The sequence below is a fragment of the Caretta caretta genome, chromosome 3, assembly GCF_965140235.1.
Source record: "Caretta caretta isolate rCarCar2 chromosome 3, rCarCar1.hap1, whole genome shotgun sequence".
Classification (NCBI taxonomy): domain Eukaryota; kingdom Metazoa; phylum Chordata; order Testudines; family Cheloniidae; genus Caretta; species Caretta caretta.
In genome coordinates, this window is record NC_134208.1 from 18,260,678 (window position 1) to 18,280,938 (window position 20,261).

The 20,261-nt window shown below is 39.8% G+C and overlaps 1 protein-coding gene across 4 annotated transcripts in view; it reads left to right on the forward strand.

The window, feature by feature from the left end:
* Positions 1–3,602: 3,602 nt before the first annotated feature.
* The window catches only part of ITSN2 (intersectin 2), a 129,860-nt gene continuing 113,201 nt past the window's right edge, over positions 3,603–20,261 (forward strand). Inside the window, exons 1-2 of one of the 4 annotated variants that reach the window (XM_048845652.2) lie at positions 3,603–3,937; positions 19,218–19,281. In XM_048845652.2, the coding sequence (XP_048701609.1) occupies positions 19,251–19,281 (31 nt within the window). In that variant the 5' untranslated portion in view covers positions 3,603–3,937; positions 19,218–19,250. Of the gene's footprint in view, positions 4,043–19,217; positions 19,282–20,261 lie in introns of all 4 variants that reach the window. The other 3 variants (XM_048845654.2, XM_048845657.2, XM_048845653.2) reach the window with 3 other exon arrangements.

A 20,261-nucleotide genomic window follows, 5' to 3' on the forward strand; every position in this document is an offset into this window, starting at 1 on the left:
TAAATTACACCTGGAAATTACTAGGAAGCCAGTCCACAGCAGACGTCATGTAACACCCTTTAAATATGGGCTACCAAATTTAACAGTAGCTGAAATGTCTGCCTGGTCTTACGGGGTAACTCCATATAGAACCCACTGCAATAATCCAATCTTTAGATGACAAAGGCATATATCACCAAGTAACATCTGCTTCCAGAAGGAAACTTCAGACACAAAACAGATGGAAGGTGAAAAAAAAATCACATTTGGTTGCTACTATTCCCTGAATATCCACAAATAAATAAGGCTCCAAAAAGATCCTTGGACCAGGAACCTGTATAATAAAACCTCAAATTTTAAAGCCCAGAAGGGACTATTATGTCACCTAATCTGACCTCCTCTATAACACAGGCCGTAGTATTTCATCCAGTTACCTAATAACTTGTTTGACTAAAGCACATCTTCCAGAAAGTCATTTAATACTGATTTGAAGACATCAAGAGATGGAGAATCCACCAATGGACATAAAGAGGGAAACAATAATATTTTCTAACATGAGTGGGAAAGCTGATGATTGGGGAGCTTAAACCCCCTCCCACTCCAACCTTGAACATTGACAATGACTCAGGGAAACAGTTTCCCTCCCAAAAAAGAGAAGTGGCTGACATTAAAAAGCATGTGAAAAAACCCAAATCTGAGAATATTTTATATCACAAAGATATTAAACAAAACAATTATCGTTGTCTCATGTCCCCATTCTCCTTTATGAAATGGGCTCCCTGGCCAGATTATATCTCCCACAATGCACCATGTCCTCTCTCCAAGTGGAAAGACTTCTTATGGCATATGACATCTGATGGCACAAATAATGAATTAGATATTGGGTAAATGATGTAGCCACTATCACAGCAGCAGCATCTGGAGATGTCAAGCATGTCCATCCACCATCAAGATGAGAAAGAGGGCAGTCCATAACAAGATGGCATGCTGTGTGTTCTTGAGCACCACAGAGGCAGGACAGGGAGCTCAAGACGCTCAACTGTCAAGATGTAAGTTAAACCACCCATGGCCACAATGTATCCTGTTGTAATCTTTCAATTCATATGGTTGTTCTTAGGTACATGCAAGACCTAATGCAAAGAGACTAGGAGACAACGATCTGAGTTTTCTATCTGCCCAGAAATGCGCCATCGATATAAAATATAGTCTCATACCACCTGTTGCCAGTGTTCCTTAAAAAGGTTAGCAAAAAGAACGAGGAGTACTTGTGGCACCTTAGAGACTAACACATTTATTTGCGCATAAGCTTTCGTGGGCTAAAACACACTTCATCATCTGATGTATTGTCTGAGAGGCTCGACTATTGCAGAAAAGGAGCTTCTTTACTCAGCACGTTTGATGTGGCTTTGAGATGAAATTGTGAAGTAAACTGTCCTGATAGTTGGCTGCGCGCAGTAATGCAGCCAGGGCACTGCCTTCACACCTAATCTCTGGGGGAGCAATGCCAGACAAGGTTGGAAATTGGAGCTGTCTGGGTTGCACCAGTAATGATATGAAGGGCAGAGTTGATTGTTGAGTCTAGCTTGCCACAATGAGGACTGAAGCCCATGCTGTTGCACAGTATTCAGCAAGTGCAATAATTAGGGCATTTGGTAGACTGCCAGAAACTGGGACTGGACAACAGGGATTGGATGAGTCACTGGTAGATGTCCCTAAGGTTTCAACACTAGTACCCCATGAAGAGATACCATTGCACACCATGGGAGATGTAGTCTGACCAAGGAGCCCAGCCTATACAAGGAAATGGAAGCACAAAGCACCCTGAACCACAACTCTTATGAGGCACCACGGCAGCATTTCTGGATTTACAAATTTAGGTTTACGGCCAAAATATTTCAGTATTGAATTTTCATTGAAAAATAAAAATTTTCCAAGAAAAATTTACACAAAAATGATTTTTTTTCAGTTTCATCAAAAAGTTCTGTGGACACCTTGGCACCTTCCCCCCATGCCCCTGTTTTCTGACTGGCTCCAGTAATTAACTATAGGAACAATTTAACTAAAGATATGGTGGATTCTATCACTTGAACTTTTTAATCACGACTGGATATCTTTCTGAAAGATGTTTTATAGCTCAAACAGAAGTTATGGGCTTGATGCAAGAATTGCTCAGCAAGATTTTATGGTCAGTTTTATCAAGGTCAGACTAGGTAATCTGGCTTTAAAAATCTTTGAAACCAGTGTCTCAGGCCTTGCCCCAGAGGCCTCTGGGTCAGCGTCTTGGGCCTTGGCTCCATACACCAGAGCCCTCTTGGCCAGAGTCTTGAACCTCAGCCTCACATCCCAGGGGCATTATTAGCCTCTGTGCCTTGGCTCCACACCTAAGGTCCCTGTTAACCACTATGGCTTGGCACCAAACCAGGGGCACTGTTAGTCTGTATACCATGTGATGCTTTCTGGGGGGTACCCAGGGCTGTGATGCATCTCATTACCACCTACCTTTAGTATGTTTATGCCTGCTGGGGTCACTCCCCAACTCCTCTGGCAATGGGCAACACAACTCCTCTAGGTCTATGCAGCTCCCACTGTCTCTTTACAGGTTAGCAATAGGCACACTCCATCCTCCCCCCCAACCTCCCTGCCCTCTGAGCATCTCCATGGTTTGTCCAGCCCCTACTCCACTGGACACTCACAGTATTCACTGCTCCCAAAGGAACAGTACACCCCAACTTCCTGCTTACACCTTAGGTAATGGCTCCATTTAACACACAGTGCTTATATAAGATCATAGTAAAAAGAAACATAAGTTTATTTAACAAAGGATTGAGATTCTAGTAGGAGCAAGAGGAATTATTAGAAGGAGGTGGATACATAAAATAAAATCATAACACACTTTCTAGAATCTAGACTTATTTAACTAGATACTTTTATGTCTTATAGAGCAATACTCATCCAAAGTCCTTCTGGCATTTTACAGCCACCCTTGGCTGTAATTTTCTGTTCATGAGACAAGTCACGCTGTTGGCTTGCCCCTTTGATGGAAGAATCTATGAGTTTCCCTGCATTTCCTGATATACCATACTTATCCTTTGATTTTAGTTATGAACAGGACACACCCATGCAGATTGTTTTTTCCTGTAGATTTTCTCTCTTGTAGATTTTGCAATCTTATACCTGGTATCTGCCTTACTATGCAAATATATATCCATTGCAAGACACAGAGTGCGCAATACACACATGACCAGACAGAGACAAGCCTCTGCAACCTCCTCTCTGAAAAGAACATCCCCACTTCTCGTGACCTGCCTTAAATCCCTTAAAAATATCATTTTCAGTATAGATACATAACTCCTTAAATATTATCAGTACATATATATTTCACAGTGATTAGGATGACCAATGAGCTACTGATTCTCGGTGGAGACCTCCCATGCCACCCTTTGGTGAATTATTCTGAATATTTCCAACTCAGAAGATCCCTGTAAAACTCTGGGCACGCCCTGTGCCCTCTGCCAATTGGCACTGAGAAGTTCCTGGGTCATGTATCTCGGCTTGGCACCCAGGGGCCCTGTTAGCCTTGGTCCTACACCCAGGGATGCTGTTAGCCCATGTCTTGAGCCTAGGACCTGCACCCTAGGGTGCCGCTAGGCCATATGCTTTGGTCCCACACTCAGAGGTGCCGTTGGCCTGCGTTTCAGGCCTGGCCCGGTACCCGGGATGCTAAACACTTTGGTCCCAGAGGCTTATCTCCGGCGGGCTCGTATCTCGGACCTGGCCCCGCACCCACATTGGCCCGTGTCTTGCGGGCAGCTCCTGCTCCCTCCCCCTCCTGCCGCAGCTCGCCTTGTTCCTCCGAGCGAGGCCGCCGCCATGTTCTCGGGCTGACGCCGCCGCCGCCGCGCCGCAGCAGGAGGAGGAGGCGGCGGAGGGAAGGGGCCAGCCCCGAGCAGAGCAACAGGTACCGTCCGCAGGCCCAAGGGCGGTTTCCGCGCTGCCCGGCCCCGGCCTGAGGGGTTGGAGCCGTGGGGGTCCGAGGGGACAGAGCCGTCTGCCTGCCGGCTGGGTGAGCAGAGCCCCGGCCCCCGCGGGAGGAGCGCGGCGGGGGACGAGGCTGGGCAGCCCCGTGGCGGGGCAGGCTGGTGGTGGCGGCGGCGAGGAGCGTGGGGGTCCCTGGGCTAGGGGAGTGTTCCTGTGGGGGGCCTGGGGAGGAAAGATCCGGGGAACAGGGCCATGGCTGTGTTGGGGGCCCAGGGAGGGAGCAGGTACCCTTGGTTGGGGGGGATCTGGGGAGGGAGCAGGTAGGGAGTGACCTTGATTTGGGGGGGGGAGAGTCCAGTGAGGGAGCAGTAGGGGGGTCCTTAGTTGAGGGGGCTGGGGAGGGAGCAGATGGGGTAGCCTTGGTTGGGGGCGGGGCTGGAGAGGGACTCGAGGGTGTGGTTTGAGGACTGTTGTGAGCAGTAATCTTTGGGAAGTGGGGAATGGCCTGGGGAACACATGCCTGGGATTTGAGGTGTTTAGCGAGGAAGGGCTGGAGGGGGCTTGTGAAGGATTTAAGGGGCAGGAGGCTGCTTGAGGATAGGGAGCCCCCGTATGACCCAGCCCATCACTCCCACCTCTAATCTTGTTTCTCTAGTTCATTTGTTACGTTGGAACCCTAAAAGGACTAGGAGGGAGAGAGAGAGATCCCCCCCCCCCACCTACTTCTTTGAAGTTTTGTCTGGGGAATGGGACTAGGATTCGATCTTTTCTAGTGTAAGCACTTCTTGCACAGTATAGCAGAGGAGAAAATCTCCGATTTTGTTCATTTTATTTAGCTCACATCACAGTGTGCAGCTGGATGCAGTACAAAAGTTTAAAACCACAATAACTGAAATAGAACTTTGGCAACAAAATAGGCAGCGGATGAGGAAATGTTTCAGGTTTGTGGCTTTTATTAGGCCGAGCAGACGTTTCTTTTGCATTATAAGTTTTTCCTTTTTTAAAATAGTAAAGTTTTATGTGCACTTTTCTCTTCTATGAAAAGTGATTTTTTTGTAACCTTCAAAGCTCTTGGGGCAATGCAGCATTTTACCGCTATGTCCTCTTGAACACAGCTGATGAGTACTGGATTCAACTTCTGTCAGTTTTACCTTTAAATTTTAAAAGCTTTCAGAAATGAGTGAGGATTGTTTACAAATCTCCCCCACACATGTTCTCTCTGATTTGGAAGACGGAGGAGTAAAATTATTGATGCTAAAGCACTTCTGCATGTTTCTATGGGAACTAATTTTCTGTTCCTAGGAACTGGTTTCATAATTTCAGTAATAAAGCGTGGCTGGTAAACCCTATTATGTGTGTGTATGTGTGGTAGTCTGTAAAGAAATGAAAATGGTACCAATGATTAACATTAATGGTATTAAGCACAAACAACAGGTTCAGGCCTCCAAAAGAGACAACATACAGAACATCTGTGCCTGGAGAGCTTACAATCTATAAGAAGATAACACACTGGGAAGGTTAGGTAGATGGACTATACTGGGAATGTCAGAGAATGGAAAATGAAGATTATTATAATTATTGGTTTGCTTCTTAGGCTATTGTGAAAACCAGTAGTTTGAAGAAATTAAGAGCGGATGAAAACTAACTTCCATGGTTAATGCCTTAGGAAATGGTATCTTTTTTTTTCTGTCCATTTTTTTTTTTTGGCACTGTAATGTTTTATAGAAAATAAAATGTGGCCACCATCTAGGGGACCTGGTTGTGTTCTTTAGGCACTACTATAATTTGGATAATAATTTAAAAGTATATAATTTGCAAATAGAGTGTGACGCGAGTCACACTTTGCAAAATTTTGAAGTAGATTTTAGTTTTAATAATACTTAGCACTTCATCTAAAAAGTGCTTTTATAAACATCAACTAATCAGTCTTCATAAAACCTATGTTAAGCCATTAAGTGTCACTCTCATTTTATAGAAGAGGAAACTGTCAGGGAGTCCCCGGGCGATGCTCTGGAACTGCTCCCTATGAAGCCAATCAGGACTCTGGGAAAGTCTCCTTTCTGTGAGCAGACTGTCTTCAGGACACACAGCTCACACAACTTCCACCTTCCTGGGTCTGACCTTGGAGCATTCAGCATCCTCTGCTCCTCCGTGCTCTTCCCACAGCAACTTCGCAGTCAGACGTGACTCTTAGCCAGCCAGTAAAACAGAAGTTTATTAGACGACAGGAGCATGGTCTAAAACAGAGCTTGTAGGTGCAGAGAACAGGACCCCTCAGCTGGGTCCATTTTGGGAGGCAGTGAGCCAGACAACCACGTTTGCACTTCACTCCTCTTCCCCAGCCAGCCCCAGACTGAAACTGTCTCCAGCCCCTCCTCCTCTCGGCTTTGTCCCTTTCCCGGGCCAGGAGGTCACCTGATCCCTTTGTTCTCCAACCCTTTAGCTCTCACCTTGCAGGGAGGAAGGGCCAGCCCATCAGTCGCCAGGAAACAGGGTGTTGGCCATTCTTTGTGACCAGACCCCTGCACACACCTCTCCTCTAGGGCTCTGCAATGATCATACACCCTTATCCCACCATCTAGATACTTAAGAACTGCATAGGGGAAACTGAGGCACCCGCACAATATTCAGAGGAAACATTAAGAACAGTCCCACTTCGTCACAGAAACTGAGGCACAAAGAATAATTTAGCTAAATCTATCCAGGGAGTCAGTGACAGACTTGGGATTGAAACTCGGGAGTTCTTGTCTCTTTTTTCTGTGTTCAGAAGACTAGATCATGCTTGTCTCCCTAGAGCCTTTTGAGTGACAACTGCCCTAAAATGCAAGTCAGACTCCAAGATTGCATCTACACATGCAACATTTGGACCCTTAGTTCTTCACTGGTGCTGCCGTAATGCTTATATACACTGCCAGCTGGCATTGGTTAGGCAAGTGGGAAGCTGAGACTTCCATTTTTCTCCTAAACTGACCATTTTGTTTCGATAGTACTCCACCCTGTTTGTCTGGTTAGTCTACCTGTTGTATCCTGACTGACACTTAGGTTGTAACCTCTCTGGGACAGTGAGTGTGTTCTTTGTTTTCTGACTGTACTGAATCCAGGACAAAGGGGTCGTCTTTGATGCTTTATTAGGGTTCCTAGGTGCTAGTGTAGTACAAATAAATAATAGGTTCTAGTGATAGCAAAAGTGGAAGCTGTACTATAGATAGGGTTTATGCATATTTTTCACCATGTAATCTAATCTACCCCCAGAGGAGTGCACCAGTGATGAATTATGGGAACTGATTTTTTTCCCTCCTTAATGTGGGCAAGATCAAATAAACCAAAGTAGAAGAGGGCTGTTACTGATTTTGAACATTGTTAGTAAGAAGGATTTTGTGAGTTTTGGATATTACCCTAACGGGGCCCATGCAAATACCTAGATTAGTTTTCAAACATTATATATGTATATTGCTGTCATATTACTATTATGTGAATTAAGTTCATTTTCGTAGTAAGATATAAACTACTGAATATGAAGTTTTAGTCCTGTTTGCTATCATAATTTTTTACGCAGCTATTTATCTTGCATTGTTATTTATGTATTCATTCACTGAGCACTCAAAAGTATACTAGGTGCCATTCAGGCAAATGGAAAAAAATAAGGGCCGAGATGTCAAAATTTTCTAGTGTCTTTTGGTTGTTCAACTTGTGACACCAGAAATGAGCACCCAGCCTCTTAAAATTAGGCCCCCTTTAAGTAAGGAGACTGAAGTTGAACACCCCAAAATTGACTTATTTAGAATTATTATTTGCTCTTGCAAATCTTGGGCATGGGCTCTGCCTTGGAGAGATCATGCTTTAATTGACAATTTACAAGAGCCCTGATCTTGCTGAAGGATGTTCTCATTTAGATCACTTTGCAGGAGAGGGGCAAATGAGATGGGGAAAGGGCACAATATTAGACTTTTAAAAACATAAGCTGACTCCTGACTAGTCCCCACTTTTCATTTCACTCCATACCTAAGTGTCTTGATTTTTTAAAAAGTATTATTCCTATCTTATTTCCCTTGTAAGGTATTTTTACTCCTTCCTATTTCCATTTTTTTAGTTTGATTTTAACCATTTGTTTATTTTACTTTTATGAAACATTTAATACTTTTTTCTGATATTATTTGTTTAAATCTTACTTTTTCTATTTTTGTTTCTATTTAGCATCAGCATTTTCTATTTTTAATTGTTTTCTGTTTTCAGATTGTTTCTTTTAATTCTTGAAAACCACTTTTCACCTTCAGAATGCTCCATCTCTCTCTATAGCTTCTAGAATCTAGATTATGGCCCTTGCCATTTCTCTCCATTCTGTTTCAGAAGAAATAAGTGGTGATGAGCATATTCTGTTTTGGAAAAATTCTAATGATGTTGAGCCACTGAGTATGTGAAGGACCTGTTCCTCCTTTTTAATGTTTTACACTGGAGCTCTTGATTTATGTGGCTGAGTGGTGCTGGGGGTTTAATGCCGCCAGTACCTTGCTAAGAAGATGACTGATTAGTTGTCCCTTTTTATTTATGACTGTAGTTTATTTTATATAGTATGCAAAGATCCTTTCAGGTTGTATGTGTATTTGTCAATAAAACAGTATTGTTTGGACTAAGTATTGTGATAACCTTTGGGTATAAAATGAAAGTGAGGTTACCTATATTTTTAAACTGTAAACATATATTATTAACTTCGTTCAATATTAGCCTCATCCAGTGTATTTTTGAAAGCTCTTGGAGACCACGTTTTCCCTGTGCCCAGCCTTGTGACAGCTGATGCAACAGACCTATTCCACCTTGGTTGAGCATGCGGCTTTTGCTGTGCTTTGAAAGCCAGATTGATTTCTCAATGGGAATTAGGCACCTAACGTGCCCCGGTGTTTTGAAAATCTTACTAGACATCTTTGAGTGCCTCAGTACCTTTGAAAATCTTATCCTGAGTCCCCCTAAGCATGGAACTTAAGGACTTATCTCAAGTCATAAATCCCAGTCTCCTATATAATACTGCTTGAATGCCAGGCCAGTCCAAGTTTACTTTTAAAAAATGTTCAGTATCTTATTGACTAACATCTTGTTATCTAAGTATGTCTTTCATTTATTCATCTAGCTCAGGGGTGCAGAATGTTTTTTCTATCACGGGTCATTGACCCGCAGAAATAATCAATTGCGGGCCACACACAAGTAAAAAGCAACTTAATTTAGGGTGGTTTTTTTTAGGGAGAAATATAAAATGTTCAACTCACTCACCGGTGGGAGAGGGGACAGTGCAGAGGCTTGGGGCTTCCCACCCATGGCGGCATGAGCCAGCACGTGCGGCTCCAGCCCCGCGGGGGGGCACCAAGACTTGCTGGGGGCCGGATGAAATTAAGCAATAGGCTGGATCTGGCCCGCAGGCCATAGGTTCCTTACCCCGATCTAGATTGGAACCCTCCTGGAGCAGGAACCATCTTTTTGTTCTGTGTTTCAACAACACCCTGCATGTCTATGTCTAGGGCCCTAGGTGCTTCAGTATTACAAATAATTAATAATAACAACAGCACTATGTTATTTGATGCTTCTGTTTTTCTGTAGCTGCTCATTTTTCAGGTGGTGTATGTTAAAAGGTAAACAGTGTCATGGAGATACGGGACTGAACGTAATGCTCATGGAAGTCAGTGGAAAGGCTTCTATTGATTAGATAGCACTGGAAAGAGAGACGTGACTTATTATCTTTCTGAAAACAAATGTTTCACTGCTAAATAATAAAGTGCACTGTTAAAAAGTAAATTCAGAAACATTTTTAGTGAGTAAAATAGTGCATTATGGTGTATTTTTCTTTAAAAGTTTAGAGATGTTGTCTGAGCTCAAGAATAAGAGGCTGGGAGTTCCTGAGTTTTAATTCCAGCTGTAACACTGAGCAAGTTACTTAACCTCTTTCATTTTATTTAGCTAGAAAATTAGGATAGAGAAGTGTCTTGAGGCTCAGTTTGTCAATGTTTGTTAAAGTGCTTTGGAGATTAAAAGTGCTGTATGGATGTTAATTTTTATTAATGCTTCAGGTTTGAGGATTAAAAGTTAGTCAGGACGTTTTTATGCAATGTCCTCAATTGTGTTGCTTTATCTCTGTGTAGTATTTGTGTTCAAACACAAACAAAATTGTTGTTTTTCTTTCTTTATGAGTATTTGATTCTTTCTATAAAAATACATGTTTTGCTGTAGTTCACATTTCATAGTTATTTAGAAAGGTAACATCTTCCTGTTACTGCAGTGGGGTGAGCAGTTTGTACAAGATCAAAAGGCCTGTGAGGAGATCACCAATAAATAGCTCTGCATTGTTCAGACTGAGAGTGCACTAAAAGATATATCAGAAATATAGTATCCGGTTCACATATTGTAAAAATATACACAGTTCATATTTTTATCACTTAGAAATATCTAAAAGCATCCCCAGCAATAATACAATTTAGAATGTATAAGTTAATTGTTTGTCTCCTGTAGATGAATGAAGAAACAACACTTGCACCCCCCCTTTCCTGGGAAATGTTGGATAAAAAGCCTCACCAATTTGCATAGGTGACCACAGACCCAAACCCTTGGATCTGAGAACAATGAAAAAGCGTTCAGTTTTCTTACGAGAAGACTTTTAATAGAAATAGAAGTAAATAGAAGTAAAGAAATCACCTCTGTAAAATCAGGATGGTAGATACCCACAGTATGCATCCGATGAAGTGAGCTGTAGCTCACGAAAGCTTATGCTCAGATAAATTGGTTAGTCTCTAAGGTGCCACAAGTCCTCCTTTTCTTTTTGGATTAGACCTGTTTGTTAATGTATAGCTGAGAACAGCTTTGTACATGCTTTTCAGAATACCATATGGAATTCAAATGAAGCAAGATGGTGACAGTAGCAGCACAACACATTGGAATTATGTAATTGCAAAATTAAAAAGAACATTTACTGGAAAATTAGCCTTTCATTTTTTTGCAACTTTAAATAGTTAGGGTCAAAAACATTGCTGCTGTATGTGGGTGCAAATGAAACAATGGCATACATACAAGAGCGGTGAACTTGGCTAGTAGTGTTTTGGTATGGATCTTAGTAATATTTCAACTATTAGAAATAGTAGCTAAAATATGTTAGTTGGTAATTCTATTGATGTTGCACTTGCCACCCACTTACCTGCAAATGAAGTTTATGAGGTGTTTGGCATTAATCATGACTCATGTTATCTATATGTAGTTAAGTGATTCAACAACATTGTAAACTTACAAAGTGAAGTAATAGTGGCGGACAACAGGAGATGTGTGTCATTCTCTTCTGAAACATCCCCATCAGGTCTAAAAATTTCCCATTATGGCTATCAGCATATTATGACATTACAAACCCCCTCTGATTTTTTTAATACACTGCCTTTAGCCCAATATTTTGGAAGCCAAGAATTTTGATAGTTTTAAATAATTTATATAAAGATATTACAAACTACCCCTCACTTAAAACAGGTACACACAAAAAATAATTTAGTTTAGGCAATTATTATGAATTAAGGTTATACGATTACCATTCTACTGGATGTGTGCTCTTGGTCCAAGGACAAGTTAGGTATCATTTAGTGTGCTTAACCTGCAGTACAAGATAAAGTGGCACCTAATCCATTACAAAGCCTTAAATACATTTGCTGTTGTTTCTAATCGTTTAAGTGTTAGTATATTGTAGACCCTGGTACTTGGTGTTTAAAGTTGAAAGGAGAAATTCCAGTTGAATGCCCCATCTGTTTGCTCCATTGTGCCCTAGTAATGTGTTGTCTATGGTTTCCATCACCCTTCCGCATCTGAATAACCCAGAGGACTCTGAAAATTAAAATAAAATTGTTAAGAAGCAGATAATTTTATACTACTGCAGGTCAGGTATTTTATGGGTATTTTACTTTTCCCATATAAGATTATTTTTAGTTATTTCTCTTAAGGCACCCTAATATCTTCAGGCATGTACATGTGCAAATGTGCTCCCTAGTCACACTAAGACTCTAATCATGCTAATTTACAGTTGTATTTAAAAACGGTTTTTGGTAGCAGTCCTCTGTCACACTGTGGATTGAGATTCTTAACTGAAGACTGTTAGAAATATGTTGTTCTTTTAAAAAGCAAAGTGCTACACAGTCTTGCTTCCTGGGTGATGTACGTCTTCCTTTTTAGACAAAATTACCTGCCTGTGCTGGTCAGGTAAACCATACTAACTCTGCCAGTAACAGTTACAGCTAACTGCTGATGTGGACATGGTATATTTTATATTGTTGTTAAAAATATAGCATCAGTTCTTCTAACTTTAAATGTGAATCCAGATTTAAATAATTCCCCCCTACCCCCCAAAAATGCTTCAAAAATTTTATAAACAGCATATTAAGGTTATCCTTTTGAGATGTTGGGTGTAGAAGACTCCTATATTTCTCATGTGTCTTATATCTTTTTCTGCTTAACTGCAGTAAGCTCCTTTGATCCACAGACTGTATACTTTGAACTGTTTTTCTGGGACAAATGTTGGAACAAAAAGTCAAAGAGCAGATCTGTTGCATCCTAAAGAGAAAATAGTGCTGTGGTGTACTCCATGGTATTGCTGCATTATCAGGAAGACAGATATCTCTCTTGCTTTACGGTGGGCTTTCCAGTGTTAATTTCTGCTTGTGAGAAAAAATAGGAGGAGATTTTTCTATATGGTTAGGCTTCCAAAAGATATGTCCAGAATAGAAGATTCAGAATCAGATTAAAGATACTGGCCGTAGAATAGGGAAAATCAACAAAATCCAAGATTTCAAATAAGGGCTTGTCTGCTACATTGCTGGTACAGCCATACTAGTGTAGCTATGCCAACATAGCCCTCTAGCATAGACATGGCATATATCAACAAGAGGAGGTTTTTCTACCAGCATAGCTAAACCAGTTCTCTGAATGGCATTAGCTATGCCAATAGAAGCACTTTTCTGGTAGCATAATTGCATATATGCTGGGGATTTTGCTGGCGTAGCAGTGTTTGTCTAGAGGTGTGGTGTTTTTTTTTTTCCACACTACTAACTGACATAGCTATGTAAATACAATTTTGTAGTGTAGACTAAGCCTAAATGTTTTTCTTTGAGCTAGCTCTGTCTGCTTGTACGGATAAGCCAACGATAGTTAAGGTAGTGAAAAATCCCATCACTGTACCTACTGGCAGTATCATTTCATATACTTTCATTGTGTATATATAATTGGTTCCTGTTGCTTGGCTTGTGTTTTGGCTCTCATTTAATCCACACCATTAACTTGTTTTTTGCTTTCTTAACAATTCCTAGTTTGTCCAGGCCTCACCTGTGACAAGTATAAAACGGATATTTCCTTAAAGTAAGGAGAACCACTTTTCAATCTGTTCTTGAGATAGCCAGTAATTCTGAGTAGTTTATTCTTCTTCACCTTTTGTTTTGTCGACCCACACTGCCCCAGTTGGATCACTCCAAATATTTAAGAAAATGAAGAGAGATATCAAGGCCTTCATTCAATAAATTAACTTTTAATTTAGGTAAGTTTCCTGTTGTCATTGTGCACCAGTTAAAATCATTACAACTCTGTAAGTCAACATAATAGCAGGAAACTGAGTAGCTGGTTTAAAAGTGAAACTGTTAAATAAACCCCACCTGCACCCCCAATAACTATGTGTTTAGGAGTATATTTGTGCTTTCTTACTATAGTTCTGATAATTGTGCAACTTAGCAGACTGACCAATATTTCATAAAGCTAGTATTTTCCACTTAAAACTATTACCTGCTTCAGGGAAATCTCTCTGCCACAAAAAAGTTATGACTGTTGAGATACTCCATCATTTTTTAATTATTATTTTAGCATCCATTCTAGACTCAGGTACTTAATACAGTAGTTCATATCAACATTTACAACCTATAGCACACTTAATGGACTACCAATAAAAATTAAAATAAAATTGGCCTCCTCAGCAATAGTGTAGACATCCTGTTTAGGACATTAGTTCTTTTAGTCCAGAGTGTTCATTATTCCAGGTTAATATGTTGCCAATACGTATTACATTTCCTTTGTAAATCAGTTAGACAGCAACCTCTGGAGTTTGTATTCTTGCTGATTGATTTTTCGCTGTCCATTTACTTTTTCTCCACCGTTTCCCCTTTCAGTTATGTTGCTCTTTTAGGAGTGGGGTGTCTGAACCATGGCTTCCAGAATATTTATCAACTTGCTTGTAAATGAACTGGTTTGACCTAACAATTGAACTAATTAACCATTCCTGCCTTATAGCAGTTTTTTGCTAGGTTTTTTTTTGGAAATATTTGTATGTGATTGCTTCAGATAGAAATTAAATATTAGAAAAGCGTATGCTATATAAGTTTCACTTAGAATCATAGAATCATAGAATATCAGGATTGGAAGGGACCTCAGGAGGTCATCTAGTCCAACCCCCTGCTCAAAGCAGGACCAATCCCCAATGAGAACAAGTAAACATATTTTGAGTGAAGAAATTAGTTTTTTCTTATATTCTAATTCTAGCTTTTTTCTTACCTCTTCTCTCCTTCAGTCTCTTCTTCATTTCCTCACTTCAAAACTATAGTAAGTGTTGGGAAAGGATGGAGAAACTACGGTTGATTAGGTCAGGCTGGGAGAGTAGAATTGCTGCTGTAAACATTGATTGGTCAGGTGATCTGTTTACAAGAATGTGTCAGTTCTGTTATTTGAACCTACTGACATCCAACTTTTCCTGTTTTCATCATGAGTGATGCCTTATGCTCCAGACATTAAACTTCTAATCAAAAGGTTCCTGAGTTGGACTACACTTGTTGTTAACTTCAGGCTTTGGTTTTATGCCAGCCTGTACCCTTTACTGGTGTGAGATAGTTGATGACTTTTTTGTTAAGATATCTCCTTTACCAGCTCCATATTTTATGCCCTATGCTTAGAACACCTTAACAGTTAATGTTTGCCAAACAAAATTCCTTCTTCCAAAACACTTCAAGCAAATCCAACTTTGTGGAATATTCCAGTTGTAAAGGTAATTTTCTATTCTGTGTTTGTTGTAACCTGCTTGTTACTTGATCATAATCTTTTCTGATTAGGGATTCTTTTCTTTGTTTGGCATACTTTATTACACAGCAGTGTGTCCATCTGTGGTGTTATGTAAAATGTTCTTTGGAAATTTCCAAGTTTTGTTGTAATTTAAAAGTTATCTAGAGTCATTTCTAATCTAGAAACTCCAGTGTAGATCTAGGTTTCAGAGTAGCAGCCGTGTTAGTCTGTATTCGCAAAAAGAGAAGGAGTACTTGTGGCACCTCAGAGACTAACAAATTTATTTGAGCATAAGCTTTCGTGAGCTACAGCTCACTTCATCGGATGCATTCTCTTTCACTGAAATTGCACCATCAACTGAGAGTCAGAGGAACTGCTTTATTATGAAGGATGCTAGGATGTAGTTATATGGTGACTAAGGGATTACCAGACTTGGAATTTGTGAAAATAAACTAATACGCACTTCGATTTCTGAGTAATATCCAAACCTTAGGGACACTGTGACTGCATAGAACTGGAGTTCTTTCTTAGTGGCAAGCATGTTCCTTACCCACAGACACATGGAAACAGTTTTGCGGGGGTTTGTATCTGAGGAATTTGGGTCGGTGAGTGGCCTGGTTGGAAATGTAGGGGAAGTAGAACTATATGGGTTGAACTGAATTACCCCTTTCCCCACCCAAATTCATGAGGGGGACTGGGCACCTCTAGGCACTGCAATAATACAGGCAAATAAATAAATGAAGAACAGAAGTTAATACAGACCAATGCTGAATTTATGTTTGCTAGCTTGTCCTTTCATATTGTGGGAGACCCAACCCAATGCTTTTGGGTTCAGAAACCTTTATGGCTGGTATGACTCTGGCAGCCTGGCTCTAAAGGAACTGTGCTACACAAGAGGTGGCATAGGGCCCCAGAGTTGATGCAGAGACATAGGAACTCTATCTGGATCCCTTCACATTTCTGCATTTTGAAGTCTGGTTGCTTCTGTGTGAGGTGCAATTTCTCCCAGACTCTCAGGACTTTCAGGCATGGGGCATTTCCCTACCTGGGTTATCACTTAAGGGTTTAGATTTGGTGCATCTTAGGTCTTACATTTCAGAAAGCTGCTGTGTGATAGGATCTAGCTACAATACAATAGTATGAGGCCTGGCTGAAACATGGTATGGTCTTGTAATGCACATAGCTATAACCATGTTGTAATGGGGACACAAAACACACTAGCTTTCTGCAGTTAAATGGGATCTTAGAGATTGCCTCTCTCCTCATGGTTTTTAACCTGGCAGTTGAGATCAGGTGGGGTGCTTGAGTTGACAATAGCTTGACTTTGGTATATGGAAGCTGGAGCTAGAGCATTCCCCAAGAGGGCCCTCTAGTTTGGAAATTACTTTTGCTTTCCCCAGGCACACGTCCTCTCCAGAAAGCCTGAGGTTGTTGGACTTACGCAGTGTTTCCAAGGCCTAGCTGTTTGTTTAGGCTTTTTTCTCCAGGGTTGTTGGAGGGATTTGTTTTATAGTTTGATGTTCTTCGTAACCCTAAGGTTAAAAAACAAGCCAAAAAGATTTTTTGGTAGTATTGGATAGGTGGAATGTCAGGCATTTCCCCTGCTCCCTATTTTAAAAATAAAAAGTGATCTGCAAAGGAGAGAACAAAATGAATAGTTCAAGAGTGTGGGTTTAATCAGTTAAAATTTTATACCCCAATCCTGCAATAAGACCCAGACAGATCGACCCTGGTGTCCGTGCACCGCCCTATTTACTTTTACCCCGTCGATTTCAGGTGGGTTCTTCACACACTCATCCTATTGCAGTATCTCAGCTTAGAGTTCTTTTCTAACAGTTCTCAAAAGTGCAGCTTGTTTTGTAGAACTTTATGTTCAGCTGGAAGTTATAAATAGGGAGGAATTGTCCTTTGTTTCATTTTTAGGACATAGGAATAAACAAATTCATTTTAATTTTCTCATTCTCTTGGAAAAGTTTTCAGCCTTTCTTTTGCCTCCCTCTATTCTTTCTTCAATTGATCCTTGGTATCACACTTGATTGATCAATGGATTCACCATCCATTCCATTTTTATATTAAAAAAAGAATGTAAAGTGTCGTGATACTACTGTGAAGAGAGTTACATAAAAATCAGTTGTACTGTGTAATTCTTTCCTCACTAGGTAGCTATATAAGCAGTATATACTGGGTTAAGTTTAGATTAAAGCATTGGTTTTCACTCTTTTGGGGATGGATGATATATCACAGCCAACATGTGGCTATGCAATGCACAAACCAACCAATGAAGGCAAATTCTTTGTGTAAAATTAGCCCATTGTATATCCAACATTATAAATATTGTGTACAGAATATACATGTAGAGTACTGGTACAGAGTGATTCCTAACATTTTCCATTTAGTGCATAAGTGTGTAGTAAATGCTCTATACACTGCAAGGAAATTTTTTGAATGCTTCTGGAAGCAACTGCATGATTTTTTGCAATCAATAAAACAATCGGATATGCCAGAATAAGCAACACCATTCAGAAAAAAAATGTTTCTGTACCTTTTAATATTTTTGAAAATGTATTTGAACAGATATTTTTGAAATCACTGAAGGGGGGGTGGGCATAATAGTTATCTGAAATGTGATACAGAAATTAGAATATTAGAAGTATCTGAACACTGGGATGAGTAACTGCACTGCAGGATTCTGCTATTGTTGGCTAGTGCTGTTTCATGAGTAGATTCTTCCCTGCCCCCTATTCTCAAATTTTGGATTGTATTTTTTAATATTTTAACCGAATAAAATTGCCACTTTGTTATGGAGAATTTCACACCACGTACCATTACTACAAAAATGTTTCCAGGTTTAAAGCTTTTGTGGCTCCTTGGTGAACAGTAGTTTCTGCCTTTACAGTTACATAGTGGAGGGTGATGATTTGTGTAATTTTCCGTATCAAAATGAAATGATTTTCTCTGAAGCAATGCCCTGGTGTATGTTGTCTTAATTCTTTATGGGTGTTCCCCATCTGTAAAACGGGGATAGTGCCTAAGTTTGAGGAATGTTTTGAGAATTGAAGTCTTTAAACCATGATTTGAGGACTTCAATAGCTCAGACATAGGTGAGAGGTTTATTGCAGGTGTGGGTGGGTGAGATTCTATGGCCTGCATTGTGCAGGAGGTCAGACAAGACGATCATAATGGTCCCTTCTGACCTTAATGTCTATGAGAGTTAGTTAATGTTTTGCAAATATAAAGAACTAATAAATAAAATGTTAAATGCTCTGAAAATGTGACCAGACTAGCAAAACAAAATGTGACAGGCAGCATTTTAACATTTCTTATTCTGAAAGTATGTTGTATTAAGAATCCCTCTGATGATGATACTTTTTTGTTTTTGATAATATAATAAAAATAGGTTTCAGAGGAACAGCCGTGTTAGTCTGTATTCGCAAAAAGAAAAGGAGGACTTGTGGCACCTTAGAGACTAACCAATTTATTTGAGCATGAGCTTTCGTGAGCTCATGAAAAGAGGATGAAGTGAGCTGTAGCTCACGAAAGCTCATGCTCAAATAAATTGGTTAGTCTCTAAGGTGCCACAAGTCCTCCTTTTCTTTTTATAATAAAAATAATTGACTTTATAACAATATTGTTTTATATGCTGGAAAATAGAATGCTGCATGATTTGATTAGAGCTAGTTATTTTACAGAATGAAGTATGCAGGGTCATTTCCACTAATCATGCTTTTGTAAGTTCTGTAGAAAGTTATTTATCCAATATTTTATTAACAGAAGTATTATTTCCAAGTATGACAACTATAATTTTAATTTTGATAAATATTAATGTAAATCATGGAAGTTCAAGCTAAAAAAAAATCTGTTAGGTTGTCTAGTCCATCCTCCTTCCAGTGAAGGATTGGTCTGTACAGTATATGTTCCAGTGTGCGTGTGTATATTTTATGCAGTACACACTGTACAGTGAATGCCGTTTTCCTTTAAGAATGTGCTCCTAGGTTCAAGACTGCACTGCATACCAAATAAAAATCTCCCACCTACAGAAATCTCCCACCTACTTCCAAATGCAAATTCAGTATGTTCAGTAGCAGCTTGAAGCCCTGCATTGTTTGCTTCCGGAAGTGTGAGCCGAAGAGGACAGACATTCCCTCTGCTCAGCAGGAGCACTAAGCTGTGTTCTGCCCTTGTTCCATTATTAATGGGACAATGTTTTTATGTTGCAGATGGCTAAGAGCTAGCAAGGCACATTCAGGACCATGATGGCTCAGTTTCCCACAGCCATGAATGGTAAGTAGCTTGATCTGGGTTCATTTATGTGGTTCGGAGAGTTCTTCTTTGTCTTTATATTTAATATCAACATTATTAGTAATTAACTGATTGCAACATATGCCTCAATGTTTTGGTCAACTTGCTGTAGCATATATACTGTTGCTTATAACTTCTGATGTATAGTCTATACTCTAGGAATTCAGCACAAGTTTGTACTGCAGTATAATTAAGAGTGCACATATGCCTGGAGCATCTAGTAATTTTAGATCATTTAAGGGGTTATTACATGCCGATACGTGACTGTATTTTGAATACTGAATGACTTCAGATGAGGAATAAACTAAGTAACCATTAATTAACAGAATAGGTATTTGAAGTTGTATAATATGGCATGGGATTTTGATATGTTTTAATTTAGATATGGTAAATATTATTTAGTTTAAACTAAAATATTTCAATTAATTGATTATTCATAATCAATGCAGAATGTGCTCAAAATATGCAGATAAATCTTAAATATTTTCCCTCTTGATTTTGTTTTGTTGTCATGCCAAATAATGCAGAAGCTCATGTTTCTTTCAGTTTCCTTTCAAAGACATACTCCAGATAAAACTTTAAAAGATGCTATGCAACTTCTGACTATGTGTTAGTGAGTTGGATCACTTTGTTTCTAAAGAAAATAGTCTGCCTTAAAGAAACATATTGCTAAATCTGCTGAGAAACTGGAAGCTTTTATGCTATGTTACCTGGTGACTTCATTGCTATAATTAAAGCTGCCCAAAAATGAAAAGGGATGGTTAGAGGCAAAGCACGCTCTGTCTGCCAAGTGGGGGAAGATCTGACAGCTGGGTAAAAAATGTGCAATTTGTCTGGTTTGTTGTTTGAGGTGATAAATTTAAGAAAAACTAAGAGTTTCTAGTAGCTAATTTAGAAATTCACAACTATTAAGGTAAATTAGGGTAATTAGGATAAGGTGTTTTATATGCAAAATATAAATA